Genomic DNA, 19304 nt, shown 5'->3' with positions numbered 1-19304 from the left:
TGTTCAAGAATCTGTCAATGTCATTGGTATTCTTTCTTTACCCAGTCATGTTAAAGTGTGTATTTGCATGTCTGTAATTATTGATACACGTTAACGCCTTCTAAAACTTTTTGATTTTTTTCCTTTTCTAAATAAAACTTGCTGTTATTTCTAACTAGGAGTTGGCAAAGTATTAAAGAAGATAAACAAGGCCATAGTCTCAAAAAAGAATAAAGACATTGTGACGATTGCTAATGCAGTGTTTGCAAAGAGTGGCTTTAAAATGGAAGTGCCTTTTGTTACAAGAAATAAAGAGGTGTTTCAGTGCAGTGTCAAGACTGTGGATTTTGAAGACCAAAATGCAGCATGCAGTTCCATTAATCAGTGGGTGAAAAATGAAACAAGTGGTACGTGTTGTTGAATTCTTTTGTGCGGCTATGTTAAACATTTAATAGACTCACTAAAGTTGAGGGAGTGGTAAAAAGTTCTTAAAGTGGTGGAAAGAGACTGAGTCTCATCTTAAAAAAAAAAAAACCCACCAGGGATAAATTAGCTTGCCTAACTACTTGGAGATGCAAGGTATCTATATTGCTCTTAGAGTCACTGCCACGAAGCTAATTCCAGTGGTGGTATTTTCAAAAACAAAGAGAAAATGCGAAATCTAATGCTGACTTGGACTTAAGGCAATACTCCCACTATCCAAAAATATCTACATATTGCTGAGATCAGAGTTCAGATTTTGCATTACACATAATTTAGATGAACTTGGGACATGCATTGCATCTTGATATGTGTTGGAGGTGAAAATGACATCCTGTGGATGCTTGAAGTGTCATTGATTGTGGTGAAGGCAATGCCTGGGTGGCAACCAGTGATGGAGATTTCCCCCCTTATCTTTTCACTTCCATGTTTATAGGGTTGTGTGTTGATGGGCTGTGGCTGTCAGATTTAATCGTTCACTAAACTAGGCCGGTGATTGTGGCCACCTTACAGGTGGTCTGTGGCTCAACCTCAGCCCCCTCCCTTCTGCTCACAGCGAGAAGCCCACACTGGTGCTCTACCCTTGCAGCCATGGTGAAGCTGGAGCACCAGCTCTTTCTTCCCACTTACAGAGGGGTGCGTCTGTGCTTACAGAGGGGTGCGTCTATGTCCGTGTCCTCAACCTACACTGCTGTAGAGAGACAGAACAAGCAGCTCCATGCACTGCTGCTCTCTTCCACCCTGCTGGGGGAATAGTAGCACAATGACATGCTGTCTGGAGGCTTTCCCTGCTGCTCCCATTAGACGGAGTTTCGGTCAATGGGAGCAGTGAGAGGCCATGCCTGGCAGCAGTAAGGGTGGAAAGCTAGGTATGTGTCTCTCCCGTCCCCCCTCCCCCCTGCCCAGACCCTGCATCCCAATCCCCTTCACTCACTCTTCCCCCCTCGGCCAAGACCCTGCATCCCCAGCTTGCTCCTGCTCCCTCCCCCTGGCCAGAAACCCTACACCCAGCCTGCTCCTGCACCCCACCTCCCACCCAGACCCTGCATTTCCATCTGTCAGAGTGTGGGGGAGTCACCAGGCCCTGTGCCCCCATCTGCAGCCAGCTGTGACTCTCAAGCAAGTAGAACAGAAGGTTTATTTGTTGATAGGGACACAGTGTATCACAGACTTGTTAATACAGGAACCAGAAGCAGACAGTACAATCCAACTTGGGGAGAGGGGGACCCAGGACCAGCACCCTGGGCCCCCTCTACCACCCAAGAGAACTCACAAATGCAGCAACTAGTCCCCAAGCCTAGAGGCAGATCCGCCCCCTCTTTTGTTCAGATTCCCAGGCAAGGTGTCACCTGGTTGCTTCCCCCACCCAGGCTTAGTTTACAGGACAGCCTGAGCTATTGCTGTGTACATGCTAAGATGGGGCAGCCTGAGGCAGCCTTTTCCTCGGTGAAAGCCACACTCAACATTCCCATCCCCAGCCAGATGCTAGTGCAGTGCCCAAGGAAACTCTAGTGCATGCGCACACAGAGCTGCAACAGAACCACACACGACAGCAGGAATCACCCACAATATCACAGAGCAAACACAATGCCCACTACATCACACCATCCCTATCCCCCTCACAGGTAGCCCTGTCCCGCACACTGAGCCCCTCGTTTTTGACCCCATCCCAGAGCTTGGGGGAATCTACAAAATCCACTAACCCCAGAAGAGATAGTCCAGCCCATGGGAAGCCCTAAACCTCAGTCCTCCCTGTTTCTTCCCCTCCTCCCCCAATGGGGCTGGAGAACCAGGAGATTGAGGGGTCTCAATTGAGGGCCATATCAGTGAGGGTTGGGTTTTTGGAGGGAGTTTTTTTGCTTCTCACTTGTGTGGCTACCCCCACTTAATTTTTTTTTTCCTATGGATCACTGGCCCCTGATCCAAAAGAGGTTCCTCACCCCTGCCATAAATAAAGACAATGTTGAAAGCTTTTGTTAGACATTAATATTTTACTTTATTTAAAATGAAATTTGGTAAACTAACAAAGTTAAAGTGTTTAATCTGTTTAATACTCTCAATTAATACTTCCTTTCTTATTGGTTAAATTAAATCATTCTCCCTAACTGCAGCACTGGCAAAATGGTTCAGGCATAATTATATAATTAATGGTGTGTGTCTTGTCTGCTGCTTGTCTGCAATGAGTTGGGTGGGCCGCGGGCCAAAAGGTTTGAGAACCACTGAACTGGGCAAACCTTGTTAAATAAAGCCCTACTTGAAAACAACTCTGATAGGTGCTAATGCTTTCCCTTGCTAGTGTAGTCTAAGTCCTAATATAGCTCCCGCCGTATTCGGTAAATAACTCCCACTGATGTCAGTGGGCCCTGAAATGAACAAAGCTGTAACTTTTTGAACTGAAGTTAGCAGTCATCTTTGCTCCAAATCAGAATGAATGCTACCTAGTGAATTACAAAGTACATTGGGCTCCTCTGTCCTTCATGACCAACTGGCTTCCGTTGTGACAGAAAATACTCAATCTCTCCCTCCCCCCCTTTCCTTTTGATACCTTATTTTCAGGTATGATTGATAATCTCTTATCTCCGGACATTATTGATGGTTCTTTGACCAGGCTGGTGCTGGTAAATGCAGTGTATTTCAAGGGTTTATGGAAATCACGTTTTCAACCTGAAAATACAAAGAAACGCACATTTAATGGCGCTGATGGGAAGACTTACCAAGTACCTATGCTGGCCCAGTTGTCTCTGTTCCGCTGTGGTAAGTTCAGGAACTAGCTTCTTTAGCATGTAAACAAAACACTTTTTTGCACTGCGTTCTTTTCAAAACATAGGCAAAGAAGGTTAATGTATGTAATTTTTTTTTGGGGGGGGAGCATATCCTATTCCTGTTGGAGTCAATATTTGTGTTGAAAAGCTATTGTTGCTTAAATGTGAAAACAACATTTTAAACTCAGATGTCCAATAGGGATGAAACATTAAGAACTGTGACTGATCAGCACCTTTGGAAATCAGATGACTTTTTTATGTAGGTGTATCATTTTCAATTTTCCTGTTTTTAAAAAAACAAACAAACAAAAAACACTTTGGCCAAATAATTAAGAAATAAAATGTGTCCTGTTCATAATCAAAAACCTGTCTGAAGTAGAAACACTTAGAATTACTTTGGTTTTTATATTGTGTTGTATCAATATATTATGGGAAAGAATATACTTTAAAAATCAGGAAAAAAATTAAAATAGATTTCTTTATTTTATGACAGGCCATACAAATTCTACACAAAGCATGCTTAAATTTAGATTCTGAAGTAGCAGACAGCTGAAAACAGTATTGCAGAAAATAACCATTGAACAAAGGGTTTGAGTAGCATAGGGTTAGTATATTAGTTGCTTACCTCTGGAAACTTGCATTTAAATTCTAAATTGGATAGAAAGTGAAAAGAGATCACTGGGTTCAGCCTAATTTCTATTTGTGTCTGTCACAAAACCAGTACAAAATTCCACATGACTGGCAGCTTCAACTCAATATTTCTAGTACTGAAAATGTGGATTTGCTGGTCAGGCTCAAACTTCATTTGCAGCATTTTTTTAAGAGCGCTTGCCTGTGTTATAAGATTAGAAAGATGCTCTTTATAAGTTGCTTTCAAATGCACTACACACCCTTTAAAAAGATTACATTTAGAAATGTATTAAAAAAAACTATTACTGGTAAAAGAATGTATCACCACCTAGCCCAGACGGCAAACATAAATTTGTTGCTTCAATTTTTTCTATTGTAAGTAATCAGTTAAAATATTCTAGGTTAGCCAGCATATGTACCTAAAAAATATATCACTCTCTGGTTTAAAAAATATGAAACTATTTTATATCTTGGCTATCTATCCTGAAATTCTTTATAGATTAAAGCAAACATAATCTAGTTCTCTAGACAAGCCTTAGGGGGGCATGAATGAAAATCAGGCACTGAAATATTTAGAATCTATACTTCATAAAAGAATCACCCACTACAGTCAGATCTTGCTTACCTTTCTTATTACCCTAAAATTCATAGGGCCTGCTTCTGATCTTGCTGATACTTGTGTAAATAAGTAGTAACTTTATTACACTGTCATAACTGTGACTGGAATCAAGGCTGTTATTTTCAAGGCCTTTAGATCTGGTTGCAGAACTGAAACATATTTCAGGCTAGGTATTTCAGACATTCTCAGACTTTTTAGTATTGCGAGAAGCATTTTAGAAGCAAAAAAATCTTGTAGACACCTTCCCTCCCATTTGCAGCTTTGAAGATCACAGCATCCTATGGAAACTACACCAAATCTTTGCATGGAAACATAATATTGCGAAAGTAATGTATGTTGCTGTTTGTAAGCCATTGTGAATGAGGGAAGTTGGCAACATGTAATCACTAGACCATTAGTTTGAGAACCATAAGCCTAAGATAAAGGAGACAATGAGAGAAAACATTTTCTTTAGTTGAGCTAAAAAATGAGATGAGCTGGAAAAAGAGGTAAGCTAACTGCTTCCTTCCACCATCTCAGGAATTAACTAATTTTAGGCAAGCAGTCTTAAGGCTGCAGGGCTCTGTTAACAAGGTCCCTTTTCCAGTACAGAAATCCATCATTATTTTGGGATGACCAATGTGGATTTTGATAGAGTAGAAAATGTAGTGAGATGTTGCTAGTGCGTAGGGATGACTTGACCAAATATCACTTTCTAACACGTGGTCTGTGCTCTTCTCATGAGAGACTTTAAGTCTGCTCTAATTGAACTTGTGCTTTTGACACTTGTCAAAATGTGTGCTTTTCACTAGATATATAGGAAGCATGCTGTCCACACAGCTGATGAAAGTAAGAATGTTAGTTAAGAGATTCCCTGTCACGAAAAGAGTCTCTCTTATTAGGAATCACACTGATGAATAGGTTTATCAGTCACCACTGTATCTCCAGAACAATAAAGAAAATAATTAGCTTTCAAAATAAAGTGCAAATTAGACATAGGAAAGACTTACAGATTGCTAATGGATCTACAGGTTGCAGTGTAGATCTCTGACACAGGACATTTGTAAATAGACTCCTAGCTGAAATCCTCCATGATCCCATCCACAGCTATGATGTTTGTTAGAGCACCAGTTAATATCTTGATAATTAAAGGGGACTTTTGAGAATTTTAGCATGAGCTGAGCTGGCTGATGAACCATTATGGTGTGGAATGTTTTACCAGCAAAAGGAGCTACTTGTGCAGGTCTCTTTATTCTTGAATAAATTTCAGGATGCCTTTATTGCTTCCTTTTTGTAAGGAGAGACTTATTTTCAAACAAGCTTATTATTAGCTTAATTTGTTAACTTCTTTTTCTGTTAAAATAAGGAGACTTTAGTCTACAGGCAGTCTATGTCGGATCCGCAGTTACGAATGGGGCCCTCTCTCTCCCTGGTCTCCAGCAGACCAGGGAGAGGAAGCAAAGCGGCGGAACACGCGGGCAGCGGACAGCCCAGACGCGTCTGGGCTGTCAGCTGTCCGCGTGCTCTGCGGCTTTGCTCCCCGTCCCCCGGTCTGCAGACCAGGGGGACGGGGAGCAAAGCAGAGCAAAGCCGTGGAGCCTGGGGTTCTTAAGTTGAATCTGTATGCAAGTCAGAACTGGCGTCCAGATTCAGCCGCTGTTGAAACTGATCAGTTTCAGCAGCGGCTGAATCTGGACGACAGTTCCGACTTGCATACAGATTCAACTTAAGAACAAACCTACAGTTCCTATCTTGTACGTAACCCGGGGACTGCCTGTATTTCCTGGAGGAATTGTCCTGGAACATAAAATGTCTTTCATCTTCCTTAGTCTTTTTGACCATTTATTTTCTTTTAACTGTCTCCATATATCATCTTTATTGACCAAGATCTATTCAAGTAGCTAGATTTTTTTCCACTTTATTTTCAACTGGCAAACAAGCCTGTTGTGCTTTTCATTAGCCCTATTAGTCTTTTTGCATAGCACTTTGTTTCCTGTCATCCTATTCCATAATTGAACAATCAAGAATTTAGGCTGGTTTTGTTGGTTTCCAAGTGGTATAGAAACCTCTCCCAACAGTAGGCTATTGATGTAAGTATGGTCTTTAACTACAGTAGTTATGGTCTCTAATTACCAGCAGCAGTTAGAATATTGGAACATTTTATTTAGTGTGTAGGCTGAAATCTGTTGTATAGGCTACACCATGATCAATTGCAGCAGAAGTTTGCATCATTGGATCTATATCTAGCCAAAATAAACTACCAAAGTAGCATCATGGGTAAAAAATTTCAATGATCCTTTAGAATGTTCCCAGTCTTTTAAAAATAATTGAAAGACCCCCTATTGACTTTAGTGGACTTCGGAAGAGACCTCATGTTTCTTTACTCACTCAACGTGGTCTTGCACATTACAGATAGCAAATGGCATGATACAGTCTGTGCAACATGTACTTAAACTGCTGGCAGTCTTTCCCAGAGCAAGATACAAGTTCCTAAGCTCTTCTGCTGCCTTCTGCTCTAGTTGCCGGTTTCCATTACTTTCCTACCTTACTGTTTCCAGGGGAATCTTCTTGGTGAACTGTAGCAATAGTATGTTAGCTCAGTTTAGAAACTACACAAGATTCAATCAGATTTAAAGGTAGATGGTGTGGCAGTTGGCAGTGACTGACAAAGAATGCTTCTGAGCCCCAGAGTATCATGGCCCTTAGAGGAAAAGAGAACCTGTTTTACAAAGAGTCTCTTGATCTCTTTTGGAGGGTTTTTTGTTGTTGTTGCCATCATGCCAAAGTTCCTTACTGTTTCAGTAGCCACTGACAGGACTCTTGAAGCAGCTGGGGTTTACAAAATAGCTATTTATATTTTCAAAGCTATGTCAAAAACCCACAAAGTAATACTCACGTAACTTGTAGAAACTAATCTGAGATGTTACACAGTAGAATTTTTTTTGCTCTTACATTTTGACAGAACAATGCAGAAACACTACTTATATGACAAACATGGAGTCAATATAAGTGAACTGTACTGGAAAGCAGTAACCAAACTCTGTTATCAAGCCTTTACAGTCACCACAGTGTTACAGTGTTGCCAACATTTTTACCGTCTACTGTTTCTGAATATGTAATAGAGGTTGACTGTTCTAGCTATTTGAGAATTATGGCTTCTCTCTCTTTTGATATCACTCCTTAGGTACAACAAGTACCCCAAATGACTTGTGGTATAACATAATTGAACTTCCTTACCATGGCGAAAGTATCAGTATGTTGATTGCTCTGCCTACAGAAAGCACTACCCCTCTGTCTGCTATCATTCCTCACATCAGCACAAAAACAATACAGAGCTGGATGACAACCATGATACAAAAGAGAGTGCAAGTTATTTTACCCAAGTGAGTACAAATGTCTTCCAGTCTCTTTCCCTCCTCAGTCCCAAAATAAGGAATTATTTTATAGTCCTCCTCAGCACTTAAAGCAACTTTTAAGTAATAATTTTGATCTCTTTATTTTGTATGCTTCAATTAGGTTCACAGCAGTAGCAGAAACAGATTTAAAGGAGCCCCTGAAAGTACTTGGCATTACAGATATGTTTGATCAGTCAAAGGCAAACTTTGCAAAAATAACAAGTAGGTTATCTTGTTTGAATCCTATTCTGTGTTTTATTTGTGTTTTCTAAAAAAAAAATAGTTTTATTATTGCAATTTTTTAAACAAATTGTAGCTTTGAACCTATTCTCACTTGAAAACTTTTCCAGCAAAAGGCAAACTTCTAAATTAACAAGAAAAAAGTTAAATCATGTGATATGACTTGTAAGTAGAGATGTGAAGATTTAATCCGTGGGGGTAGAGCAGCTCTCTGCCTGCTGTAGGTGGGGGGCTGCTCCAGCCACCCAGAGGGGGCTCATTGTGGACTGGGGCTACTCCAGCGCAGCCCTGACTAAGGCTGGCCCAATTAGCCCCTGCTTGTGGTGGGAGAGGGAAGGGGGTGTTCCAGTACAGTGGAGGGCAGAGACCGCTTTAGCAGGACTGGAGCATCCCCCCACTTTAATCTGTTAACCGGTTAAACAATATGTTTGTTTAGTTAGCCAATTGAATGGGATTTTACATCACTACTTGTGAGATGCCAATAAAATGTCATGAGGCATTTTCACAGTAATAGTGTCATTCTTCAATATTCTTCTTTTTGGCTTACTAAAAAAAATAAAAATCCTGTTGAATGAGACCATAATGGAAGATGTAATTGAGGCACTTTTTTTCTTTTAAAATTTGTTTTTGAAGCGTTGCATAAATTGATTTGATAGGAAGAGTATCAGCCAAATGGATAATAATGTGTAAAAATGGAATACTCATTGAACCACATAATTCAACCATAAACATTTTCTTCTTTCTGATAATAGAGCACTGACTTCTAATTTCTCATCAGTTTTCTTTTAGATATTTTGTGTCTGAATTTTATGTTCTTCTTCGAGTGGTTGCTCATGTCCATTCGAAGTAGGTGTGCGCACCGCGTCTTCTGGAGCGTTTTCCCTAGTGGTACCCGTAGCACCGGCAGGGTGCCCTCTGGAGTGGCGCCGCCATGGCGGGGCATAAGTACCCCTGCTGGCGCTGCCCCACCTAAGTTCCTTCTTACCGCAGCGACGGTCGTTGGAGCATCTCCGTATCTCCCAGTCTACTTAGTTAGTTAATGGTTCCCGTTGTCACATTCGTTTGTAAATAGTTCTCAGATAGTTAGGTTCTTTGCTTTGTTCCTTCCCCCTTTGGGGTAAGGAATGCCAGGGCCGCAAGGCTTCAAGACGTGCGCTGACTGCGGGAAGTTTATGCCCAGGGGCGACCCACACGACAGCTGTCTTAAGTGCTTGGGTGAGGCTCTTCTGGCTACTGCCTGTAAGATCTGCAAGTCCTTTAAGCCCCATACCAGAAAAGAAAGGGTTTCCCGCCTGAAACTTCTCCTCATGGAGACAGCGCTTCCGCTGGTGCTGCCGGAACAGCCTGCGGTGCGCAGTGCACCGGCTTCCACGCGGGAGGCTCCTCACCGGCACCGCGCGTTGGCGTCGAGTTCTCAGCACCGGTCGCACTCTCCTCCGACTAAGAGAGTGAAGAAATCCCAGGGAAGGCCCCCTTCGAAGAAGACAACGTCGGTTGGGCACCGCACTATGGGCTCTCCGGTGTGTGTATCGTCCCCTTCGCACCGATGGCGCAGAGGAGGACTAGGTAGTCCTGGTCGCCTGCCTCCACACCGCCCGTCCACGCCGGATACGTTCGAGGCGGAGCAGGACCTTATTAGCCTCACGACCTCTCCTGCATCCTCGGTTGACTCGGAAGGGTCGAGGTCACCATCGTCGGAGGCTCTGCTGGCTACAGCTTCACCCCTGCATGGCCCAGCTTGGCATACTAAAGTGGCTTATGCGTTGGGACCACCCCATGTGGGGTCAGTACCGATCGCTACTTCAGCGCCCTTCTCATCGCCGAGCCGTCACTCTCAGGGAGTTTCCAGCCATGCGCGAACTGAGCTGCAGTTGAGCTCCTTACCAGCTCCCTGCCTGGCGCTGCTGGTGCCGTATCTGAGTAGCCATGTGGCGTCCACTCAGACCTTTCTCTCCTCCATGGAGGTCACCCAGGAGCTGGTGTCCGTCTCCGTGCCTTCATCTGCACCGGCATCGACGCAGTGGTCTCGTCAGGCACCGGGCTTGGGTATCCCGGTGCCGCAACCGCTGGCCGCAACTCAACCAGCACCGGGCCTGAGCACCCCGGTGCCGCAGCTGCTGGCGACTCAACCGGCACAGAGCCTGGGCACCCTGGTGCCGCAACTGGGTGCCGTAGAACCCTAAGCACCGGGTCTGGGTCCCCCGGTGCCACAACCGTCAGCGAGCCTTCCAACACAGGGCATGGGTCCCCCGGCCCCACAGATAGTGCGGCCATGACGTACTCATGCAGGTAAGCCGAAGTCAATGGCAAGGTTTGCCCCGCTTTCTTCATCGGCTCCACCCTGGCTGGAGTCCGATTATTCCTCGGACTTGGATGCTGCCTCCGTCCGTTCGGGCTCCTCGAGGGCATCCTCGACCCATAGGTCCAGACATAGGAGGGACCACACTCAACAAACGTGGCCTCCGCACCCACAGTGGCCTTTCTGGATCCCCTGGGCCTACCATCAGTGGCAAGGTCAGCTGCCTCCTTCTCTGGGGTCAGGGACTTCGGGGCACCGTTCCCAACCATCAGCGTGCCTGTCCCAAGCCCCTCCCTCCCCTCTCTGGGCACCTCGACCCGATCCAGTGGCACTGCAACTGCCGGCACTGGAGGTGGACCCATCAGGAGCGCAAGCCACCCAGACGGCTCCGCACTTGGCGACGACTGTTCCTGTGCCACTTCAGGAGTCGTTGTCGTCGTCCCCGGATGAGGCACTAGCAGACCCTGCACCGAGTCTGCCGTCAATGGATGCCCGCATGCACCAGGACCTCTTCCGCCGCATGGCTGCCAACTTGGTCGTTCCGGTGGAACTTGTCATCGAGGACACAGATCCAGTGGTGGACATCCTCACGGAAGATGCGCCTACGCGATTGGCCTTACCCCTTAACAAAACGGTATCAAAGAGTACCAACGCCCTGTGGCAAACGCTGGCAACCTTGACCCCTACCTTGAAAGGGGTCGAGAGGCATTATTATGTCCCAAACTCGGGGCACGATTACCTGTACTCACAACCCACCCCCGGGTCCTTGGTCGTGCAGGCCGCGGCCCAAAAGGAAAGACTCCCTCAGCTGAGTCCTTCTCCAAAGGCTAGGGAGCCTAAGCGGCAGGACCTGTTGGGCCGTAAGGTTTACGCCACGGGGGCGCTACAACTCTGCATCGCAAACCAGCAGGCAATGCTGAGTAGGTATGCCTTTAACACCTGGCAGGCCGCCGAAAAGTTCCGTGACAGACTCCCTGTGGAGGACCGCCAGGAGTTCGCGGCTGTTGCCTCAGAGGGTAAAGTCATCTCGCGAACTGCCCTCCAAGCGGCTCTGGACACTGTGGATTCAGCGGCCCGCACGATGGCGACTGGTGTTGTTATGCGTCGGGGGGCATGGCTCCACATCTCGGGAATTCCCCCGGATGTGCAGCATACAATTCAGGACTTGCTTTTTGAGGGCAAAGCTCTGTTCTCGGAGCACACTGACTATAGGCTCCATACCCTGAAGGACACTAGGTCCACCCTAAAGTCCTTGGGCATCCACACGCCGGCCCCGCAGCGGCGACAGCTGCCCTATAGGCAGCAGGGAAGGGCGCAGCCCCAGGTCCCCCGTGGGGATTACTGGAGGCGCCGTTCCCAGGCCTTTGGTGGAGGTTCCCGGGCGGCTGCGCACCCTCTGGGTTAGGGGTTGACGTCGTCGCCCCAAGACTGATACCCAGCGTGGAGGTCCTCACGGTCCTTCCCCTCAGGGCAAGCCTCAGTTTTGACACCTCGTTTGAGAGTCCCGTACCAATCTACTGCCCTGGGCCTCCGTTTGGGGCCAGGCTATCCCTTTTTGCCCATGCTTGCGCCATAATAACTTCAGATGCCTGGGTTCTGAACATTGTAAGTGGAGGCTATTCTATCCCATTCCTAGGCCCGCTGCCCTCAAATCCCCCTTCTCCGTCTCTAGTAAGGGACACCCCTCACGAACACATCCTCTGTCAGGAGGTGTCTGCGCTCCTCGAAAAAGGAGCGATAGAGGAGGTTCCTCCGCAGCTGTGAGGAAGGGGTTTTTACTCCTGTTATTTTGTTGTCCCCAAACCGAAGGGAGGGGTCCGCCCCATCTTAGACCTCCGAGATCTAAACAAGGCAGTCGTAAAACACAAGTTCAGAATGGTGACCTTGGCATCGGTCATCCCAGTGCTACAATTAGGAGACTGGTACGCGACTCTCGACCTCAAGGACGCGTACTTTCACGTGGCAATCAGACCCAGCAAGAGGAGGTTCCTCAGGTTTATGGTGGGCCAATACCATTTTCAGTTTACGGTGCTCCCCTTTGGTTTATTTACGGCACCGAGGGTATTCACGAAATGCATGGCGGTGGTTGCTGCATATCTCCGCAAACAAGGGGTGCACGTGTTTCCATACCTCGACGACTGGCTGATCCGAGGTCGCTCGTACGGGCAGGTAGAAGCTCACGTGGCACTCACAAGAGCCCTTTTCCTAAAGTTAGGACTCCTGATAAATGTCAAAGTCATCCCTGACTCCCTCGCAACAGATACAATTTGTGGGAGCTCTCCTTAATTCAAGGGTGGCAAGGGCGTTCCTGCCCAAGAGCAGGTTCCTCTCCATAGTGGAGCTGATCTCGGGGCTAACCCGGTCCCCTATAACGACCCCTCGGGTCTGCTCCAGGCTCCTAGGCCATATGGCAGTGTGTACATACACAGTCTGCCATGCCAGATTGCGGATGAGACCCATGCAGGCGTGGTTGGTGAGGGCCTTCAGCCAGTCCAGGGGTCTTTGGGACTCGATAATTACAGTGACCAAAGAAATTCTGGACTCCCTCCTATGGTGGACCCAGGAACCTGTGGTACGCAGTGGGGTCCCTTTCAATACCCCTCCCCCCTCCCTGACGCTGGTCACCGATGCGTCTGACCTGGGCTGGGGAGCGCACCTGGGGCGACACAGAACTCAAGGCCTTTGGTCCCCCTCCGAGCGAGCCCTACACATAAACGTCCAGGAATTGCAGGCGGTGAGGCGAGCCTGCGAAGCCTTCCTGCCAAGGCTCGCCCACCGCTCGATCCTGGTTCGTATGGATAACACAGCGGTGGTCTTTTACCTCAACAAGCAGGGTGGGGCGCAATCACCTCCCCTCTGCAAAGAGGCCCTGCAACTTTGGCATTTGTGTGTCACGCACGGTATCACACCTCAAGCGGAATACCTCCCAGGGTGCAAAAACCTGCTAGCAGACACGCTGAGCAGATCCTTTGGAGCCCACGAGTGGACCCTCAAGGACTCTGCTCTCCGCCAGGTTTTCCACAGGTGGGGGGTTATCCCCGCCTAGACCTGTTCGCCTCGGCAAGCAATGCCAAATGCAGAACCTACTGCTCCCTGCTGGGGCTGGGGAAATATTCCCTGGGGGATGCACTGATGACCGTGTGGCCAGAGGGCATTCTCTATGCCTTTCCCCCATTTCCCCTAATTTCCAGGGTATTGACCAGGGCAAGGACATTTCGGTCCTCGATCATTCTCATAGCCCCCAGGTGGCCCAGACAGTTCTGGTTCCCCATCCTGGTGGACATGCTTGTCCAGGACCCAATAACACTCACTCTAGTCTGGGATCTGCTAATTCAACCCTGGGGCGAGGGGATCATGGTTCACCCAGATCTCCGGTCTCTCCACCTAACGGCATGGTTTATCCGTGGTTGAACCAACCTGAAAGGGAATGTTCCCAAGAGGTTCAGATGGTCCTCCTCAGTAGCAGGAAACCCTCTATTAGACGGTCGTACGCTGCCAAGTGGCGGCGCTTCTCGTCTTGGGCGTCCCGGAGAGGAGTACACCCGACCTTGGCTCCTATTCCAACTATTCTTGACTACCTTTTTCAGCTTCGGTCTAGTGGCCTATCTTTCTCTTCTATCAAAGTCCATGTGGCATCTCTCTCCGCCTTCCATGTTGGTACGGCAGGAGGCTCTCTTTTTTCTAACCCGGTGGTTAAACGGTTTCTTACTGGCCTGGAAAAGCTGTACCCCTCGGTGAGGGCCCGCTTCCCGCCTGGGATCTTAATGTAGTCCTCCACAGGCTTATGCTACCTCCCTTTGAACTGCTGGCCACGTGTTCCCTGCTGCACCTTTCGTTGAAGGTTGCTTTCACCGTGGCCATTACATCGGCTCGAAGGGTGTCTGAACTAAGGGCGCTAACTGTAGACCCACCCTACCTTGTTTTTTCCCATAACAATGTAAGGCTACGGCCTCATCCAGCCTTCCTCCCAAAGGTGGTATCACCATTCCACCTGTCCCAGAAGATTTATCTCCTGGTTTTTTTTTTTTTTTCACAAAACCTCACGCCTCCTCTAAGAAGCAGGTTCTCCACTCCCTGGATGCCAAGCGGGTGCTGGCGTTCTACATTGATAGGACCAAGCCATTCCGTAAATCACAACAGTTGTTTATTGCATTTGGGGACAGGGTGAAAGGGTCGCCTATTTCCACACAAAGGCTATCAAGATGGGTGGTGCAGTGCATCACAGAATGCTATCACCTGATTGGTAAAACCCCACCCAGGGTGAAGGCACACTCCACCAGGGCGCAGGTGTCCTCGGTGGCCTTTGGTGCCCAGGTACCGATCACAGAAATTTGCAGGGCAGCTACCTGGTCTTCCCTTCACACGTTTGCAACACACTAACCTCAGCAGGCCAGGGAGGATGCAAGGGTGGGCTTTGCAGTCCTCGAATCTGTGATGTAAATATGTTTCCGCTTGTCTTTGTTCTTAAATGGTGCCTTATCAGTGTTGAATTGTTCAAATAAATCAGTTTGTTCACCTCACTTCATGACTCTGGTGGTATGACTGCCCCGACCCCTCCTCCGTGTGGTTAGCTTGGTAGTCACCTACTTCGAATGGACATGAGCAACCACTCGAAGAAGAAAAGAACGGTTGCTTACCTGTAACTGTTGTTCTTCGAGATGTGTTGCTCGTGTCCATTCGACTCCCACCCTACCTCCCCTTCGTCGGAGTGTCCGGCAAGAAGGAACTGAGGTGGGGTAGCGCCGGCAGGGGTACTTATGCCCCGCCATGGCAGCGCCACTCCAGAGGGTGCCCTTCTGGCGCTACGGGTACCGTTAGGGAAAACGCTCCGGAAGATGCGGTGCTTGCGGTGTGCACACCTACTTCAAATGGACATGAGCAACACATCTCGAAGAACAACAGTTACAGGTAAGCAACTGTTCTTTTCCCATTAGGGATGCAAAATCCTATTTAAAATGTTATATTGTTGAACTGGTTAGCTGGCCCATGAGGCTGCAAGCAGGGGCCACTAGAGCAGTCTGCGGTGTGGCAGGTTGCTCCAGCCCAGCCAGGCCTGCCATGTCATGGGCAGCTCTAGCCAGGCTAGGCAGGGCCCACCACAACATGCTATGGGCAGAGCCTGCTGTAGCCTGGAGTTCATTAACTGGTTTCCCTGGTAGGGTGAATGCTTACCACGTAACCTCTCAACCCTTCACACAAAAATCAACCAAAATAAAAAGACCTTGCTTGTTAATACAACTCTTATATCATTTTGAAAAAAGAGATTACCGTATATTCCGGCGTACAAGACGACCTCTGATGTTAAAAAACATCCCCCAAAAATCGGGGGTCGTCTTGTACGCCGGATGCCCCGCCGCCGGAGCCCCTCCGCGGCTTTGAAAGCCTCGGGGGAAGCCGGCGGGGGGGCATCCCAGGCGCGCATGGGCTGCCCCCCCGCCGGAGCCCCTCCGTGCCGCCGCGGAGGGGCTCCGGCGGGGGGGCAGCCCATGCGCGCCTGGGATGCCCCCCCGCCGGCTTCCCCCGAGGCTTTCAAAGCCGCGGAGGGGCTCCGGCGGGGGGGCAGCCCATGCGCGCCTGGGATGCCCCCCCGCCGGCTTCCCCCGAGGCTTTCAAAGCCGCGGAGGGGCTCCGGCGGGGGGGCAGCCCAGGCGCTCCTGGCGGCTTTGCTCCCGGTGCCTCTGGTCTGCTGGGGACCATCTCCAGCAGACCAGGGACACCGGGAGCAAAGGAGGCGGAGGGGCGCTGGGGTATAAGATGAAACCCTATCTTTTAATTAAAAAGATAGGGGGTCGTCTTATACACCCAGTCGCCCTATACGCCGGAAAATACGGTAAGTTCCTTTTAGGGTTGTCAAACAAGTACAAAAAAATGTGATTAATCACAAGATTTAAACCAGGGATATGAAAGTGTACACAGTTAAGCAATGAGCATGGGCTCATCGGTTACCCTTCACAGTTATACGCAGTACATACAGGGAGCCAGTTTAAAAGCCAGCTCCCACCATGCAGTAGCTCTGGCTTGCTCCGTCCAACCCCATGCTGCTGCCTCTAATGAGGGAGGGAGGGAGGGAGGAAGAGGTGGGAGCAGACCGCCACCCGTGTGTAAACATGTAACTGCTGAATATTCCCTAATTAAAACATTACTCTCACTGTTAACAGAATGCCAATTTAAATTATAAAGATTTTTGGATGTTCTTCTATATTTTCAAATATATTGATTACAGTGCAGACTACTTTACCAATATTGTAATCAAAATAATGTACTAAACTAAGAGTTGAAGCATAAGGGGGCAAACTAATATTTACCGTATCTGACACACAAATACTCTTCTGATGTCAGCTACAGCTGTGCCATATGAATGCCTGTTCTCACTTTCAGGTGACATAAATAAGGAGCAGGCAGCATTATCTTCCGTAATTGCAAACAAACTTGTTTGTCTTAGTGAACAAGAAGTAGGATTGACTGGACCTATTGGCACTAAAATTTTATATTGGTTTCTTTGTGTGCAATTATGTAAAAAAAATCTATTTGTAAGTTGTATTTTCATAATAGAGATTGCTCTACTGTACTTGTACGAGACTAACCTAAATACTATTTTTACAGTGCATATATGTTTGTAATTCGAATAATACAAAATGAACAATGCATAATTTGCATTCTGTGTTGAAATGGAAATCAATATATCTGAAAATGTAGAAAAACAAATATTTATAATATATGTTGGTATTCTATTACTGTTTAACAGCTCAATTAAAAGTGGTTAAAACAATTTATTGCAAAATTTAAGTTAATCACGTGAGTTAGATGTAATTGACAGCCCTAGTTCTTTTATTTTATTGGAAGCAAGTTCTATTTTAACAATTTAAGATATTCCAGTTGAATTCAAGGTGCATTCCTGGTTATCTACTGATATAACTTTTGTGTTTAAAAAAATGTTAGATTATAAAAATTTTCAGTTTTATCTTTAAAACAAATAAATCATAGACTCTTATATTAGTAATTATATTATTGGGTTATATTGCTGCATCTTTGGATAAAATATCACCCAGTCACCTAGGTGTTTTCTATTTCATTTGTTTTATTAAACTGTGCTCACAAACATAATGCACTTTAGTGAGTGAATTGTGCCACTGATTCCTGCATCACTAAATAAAGCCAGGGCAATAGATCTGATTTTGACATTGTTCATCACTGTATGTATAATATATACATATGTATACACAAATGTCATACCAGACCTGGTTAGTGTGTTGTTTCATTATTCGCAGCCTTTCTGTGCTTTGGCCAATGTATGTTAACAAATAGCAACATTTGTGCCTGTATTAATACTCCTCATTTTAGTAACTAATATACTAACTTTATATAAGAAGCAGTCATGCAGAAGACCCAGTAGTTAACTTTCACATTTAGGATATTGTTTATTTTCTCTGCTTGGTGTCCTCCAGTGTACCAGATTTGCTGGTCAGATCCAGCAGTTGCATTTTAACAAAAGAACAAAGTCCTCATGCCTTCAGCTTAGGGTAACCAGATGTCCTGTCATTAAAGGGATAATCCCATATTTAAGCCTTCCTGTAGGTGAACCTACATTTTTTTTTAATGGGCAAATTGTCCTGTATTTTGTTTCACTTCCTTCCCATCAATACTGGTGGGTCGTACTACTAGCGAGATCCTTCCTCACCAGCCACATACCCAACAGCGGTGAGTGGGGTGGTCCAGTTGTTGATGATGGGGGTGAGTGTACAAGGCTGGTGACTGGGCAAAGCTATAGCCAGCAGGCTCCCCCTGGCCTACCCTGTTTCCAGCCCACACTGGCTGATTGCAGCAGTGGCTGGTGAGTGTGAGCAGGTGGTGGCTGATTACATCCATCATTCCTTTACATGCTTCTCCTCCCACTGTCCTCTCTCTGCTGTACCTGTTCATGTCCCTTTAGCCCCGCTGCTCCTCCATATTCCCCCTGAGAGGGTGTCTCCCCACTCCTGGTGCTGTGCAGAGAACCAGCCCCTAGTTAGATCATTCAGCTCTCCAACAACCTGACTGGCAGGATCATTTGTTCCCTCAATGCTTCTAGCTGGGCAGGCACCCAAGGAAAGCTCAAGACTCTCTAGCCTGGGGCACTGGCCAACAGGTGCCAAGCCCTGTGTGTGCCAAAGCTGTACACAGCACTGGCATGGGGAAGCTTCTCCATCCCTTAGCTAAGCTCTGGAGTTGTGGGAGGAAGCTGTTTCCAGCCTGTTTGCACCTCCCCCCTGCAAGTCCCCAGGCAGGGATGCTTAGCACCTTCTACACATGCTGCTCCTCCACCCTAAGTACTTCCCCAGGGAGTGTGGGGCTGGTCTCTCCTGTAGGCTCTCTCCCATGCTGAGCCACCTCTCTAGCCAGGTTTGCTGAAACCCCCACAACCAGGCTCCCTGAGCTCTGGTGCTCAATGCATCCTAAGGACGTAACTTCTGCCTGCCTGCCTGCACCATAGCCAGGGGACAGGAGCTGGCTGGATTATGTTGGTGGCAAGAAGCTGCTTGGAGCTGTTAGCTGCCTTTCTACACAGTGTGGGCAGAAGGGGACAAGCAAGGGAGAGTGGAGTGAGAGGGAATAGATGACATTTGGAAAAACATGATACAGATCATCCCTATCTTCCTCCCCCCTCCTCCCCACTCCTCTTTCAGCTGTAAGCAGCTCCCATCACACAGTGCTGCTTGCCACATTCTAGTGGGAACCCTGAAATAAATCTGGGGAGGGAGCCTGTGACCCTGCAAGTCCTCTTCAGGTTGCCTTGAGAAAATGCGATGCCAGGTTCCAGGAGAAGCAAGTCTGTCCATACCAGGGGCCCAGATAGGCATGGAAGGTGAAGAGCGCTGGGCAGGTTGGTAAGAGACATGTAGGGGAGTGTGAGCATATCATCTCTCCCCATGAGAACCTTACAC

At 47.3% G+C, this 19304-nt stretch overlaps 1 protein-coding gene across 2 annotated transcripts in view; it reads left to right on the top strand.

Annotated features, from left to right (window-relative positions):
* SERPINE2 (serpin family E member 2) overlaps positions 1-19304 on the top strand; it is a 55976-nt gene that overhangs the window by 31690 nt on the left and 4982 nt on the right. For both annotated transcript variants that reach the window (XM_075937561.1, XM_075937560.1), the window contains 4 exons: positions 159-386; positions 3016-3213; positions 7634-7832; positions 7966-8066. In XM_075937561.1, coding sequence (XP_075793676.1) covers positions 159-386; positions 3016-3213; positions 7634-7832; positions 7966-8066 — 726 coding nt within the window. The remainder of the gene's footprint in view (positions 1-158; positions 387-3015; positions 3214-7633; positions 7833-7965; positions 8067-19304) is intronic.

This window comes from Pelodiscus sinensis, chromosome 10 (assembly GCF_049634645.1).
Source record: "Pelodiscus sinensis isolate JC-2024 chromosome 10, ASM4963464v1, whole genome shotgun sequence".
In the NCBI taxonomy this organism is placed as follows: domain Eukaryota; kingdom Metazoa; phylum Chordata; order Testudines; family Trionychidae; genus Pelodiscus; species Pelodiscus sinensis.
This window is presented reverse-complemented; position numbering and strand designations above follow the sequence as displayed.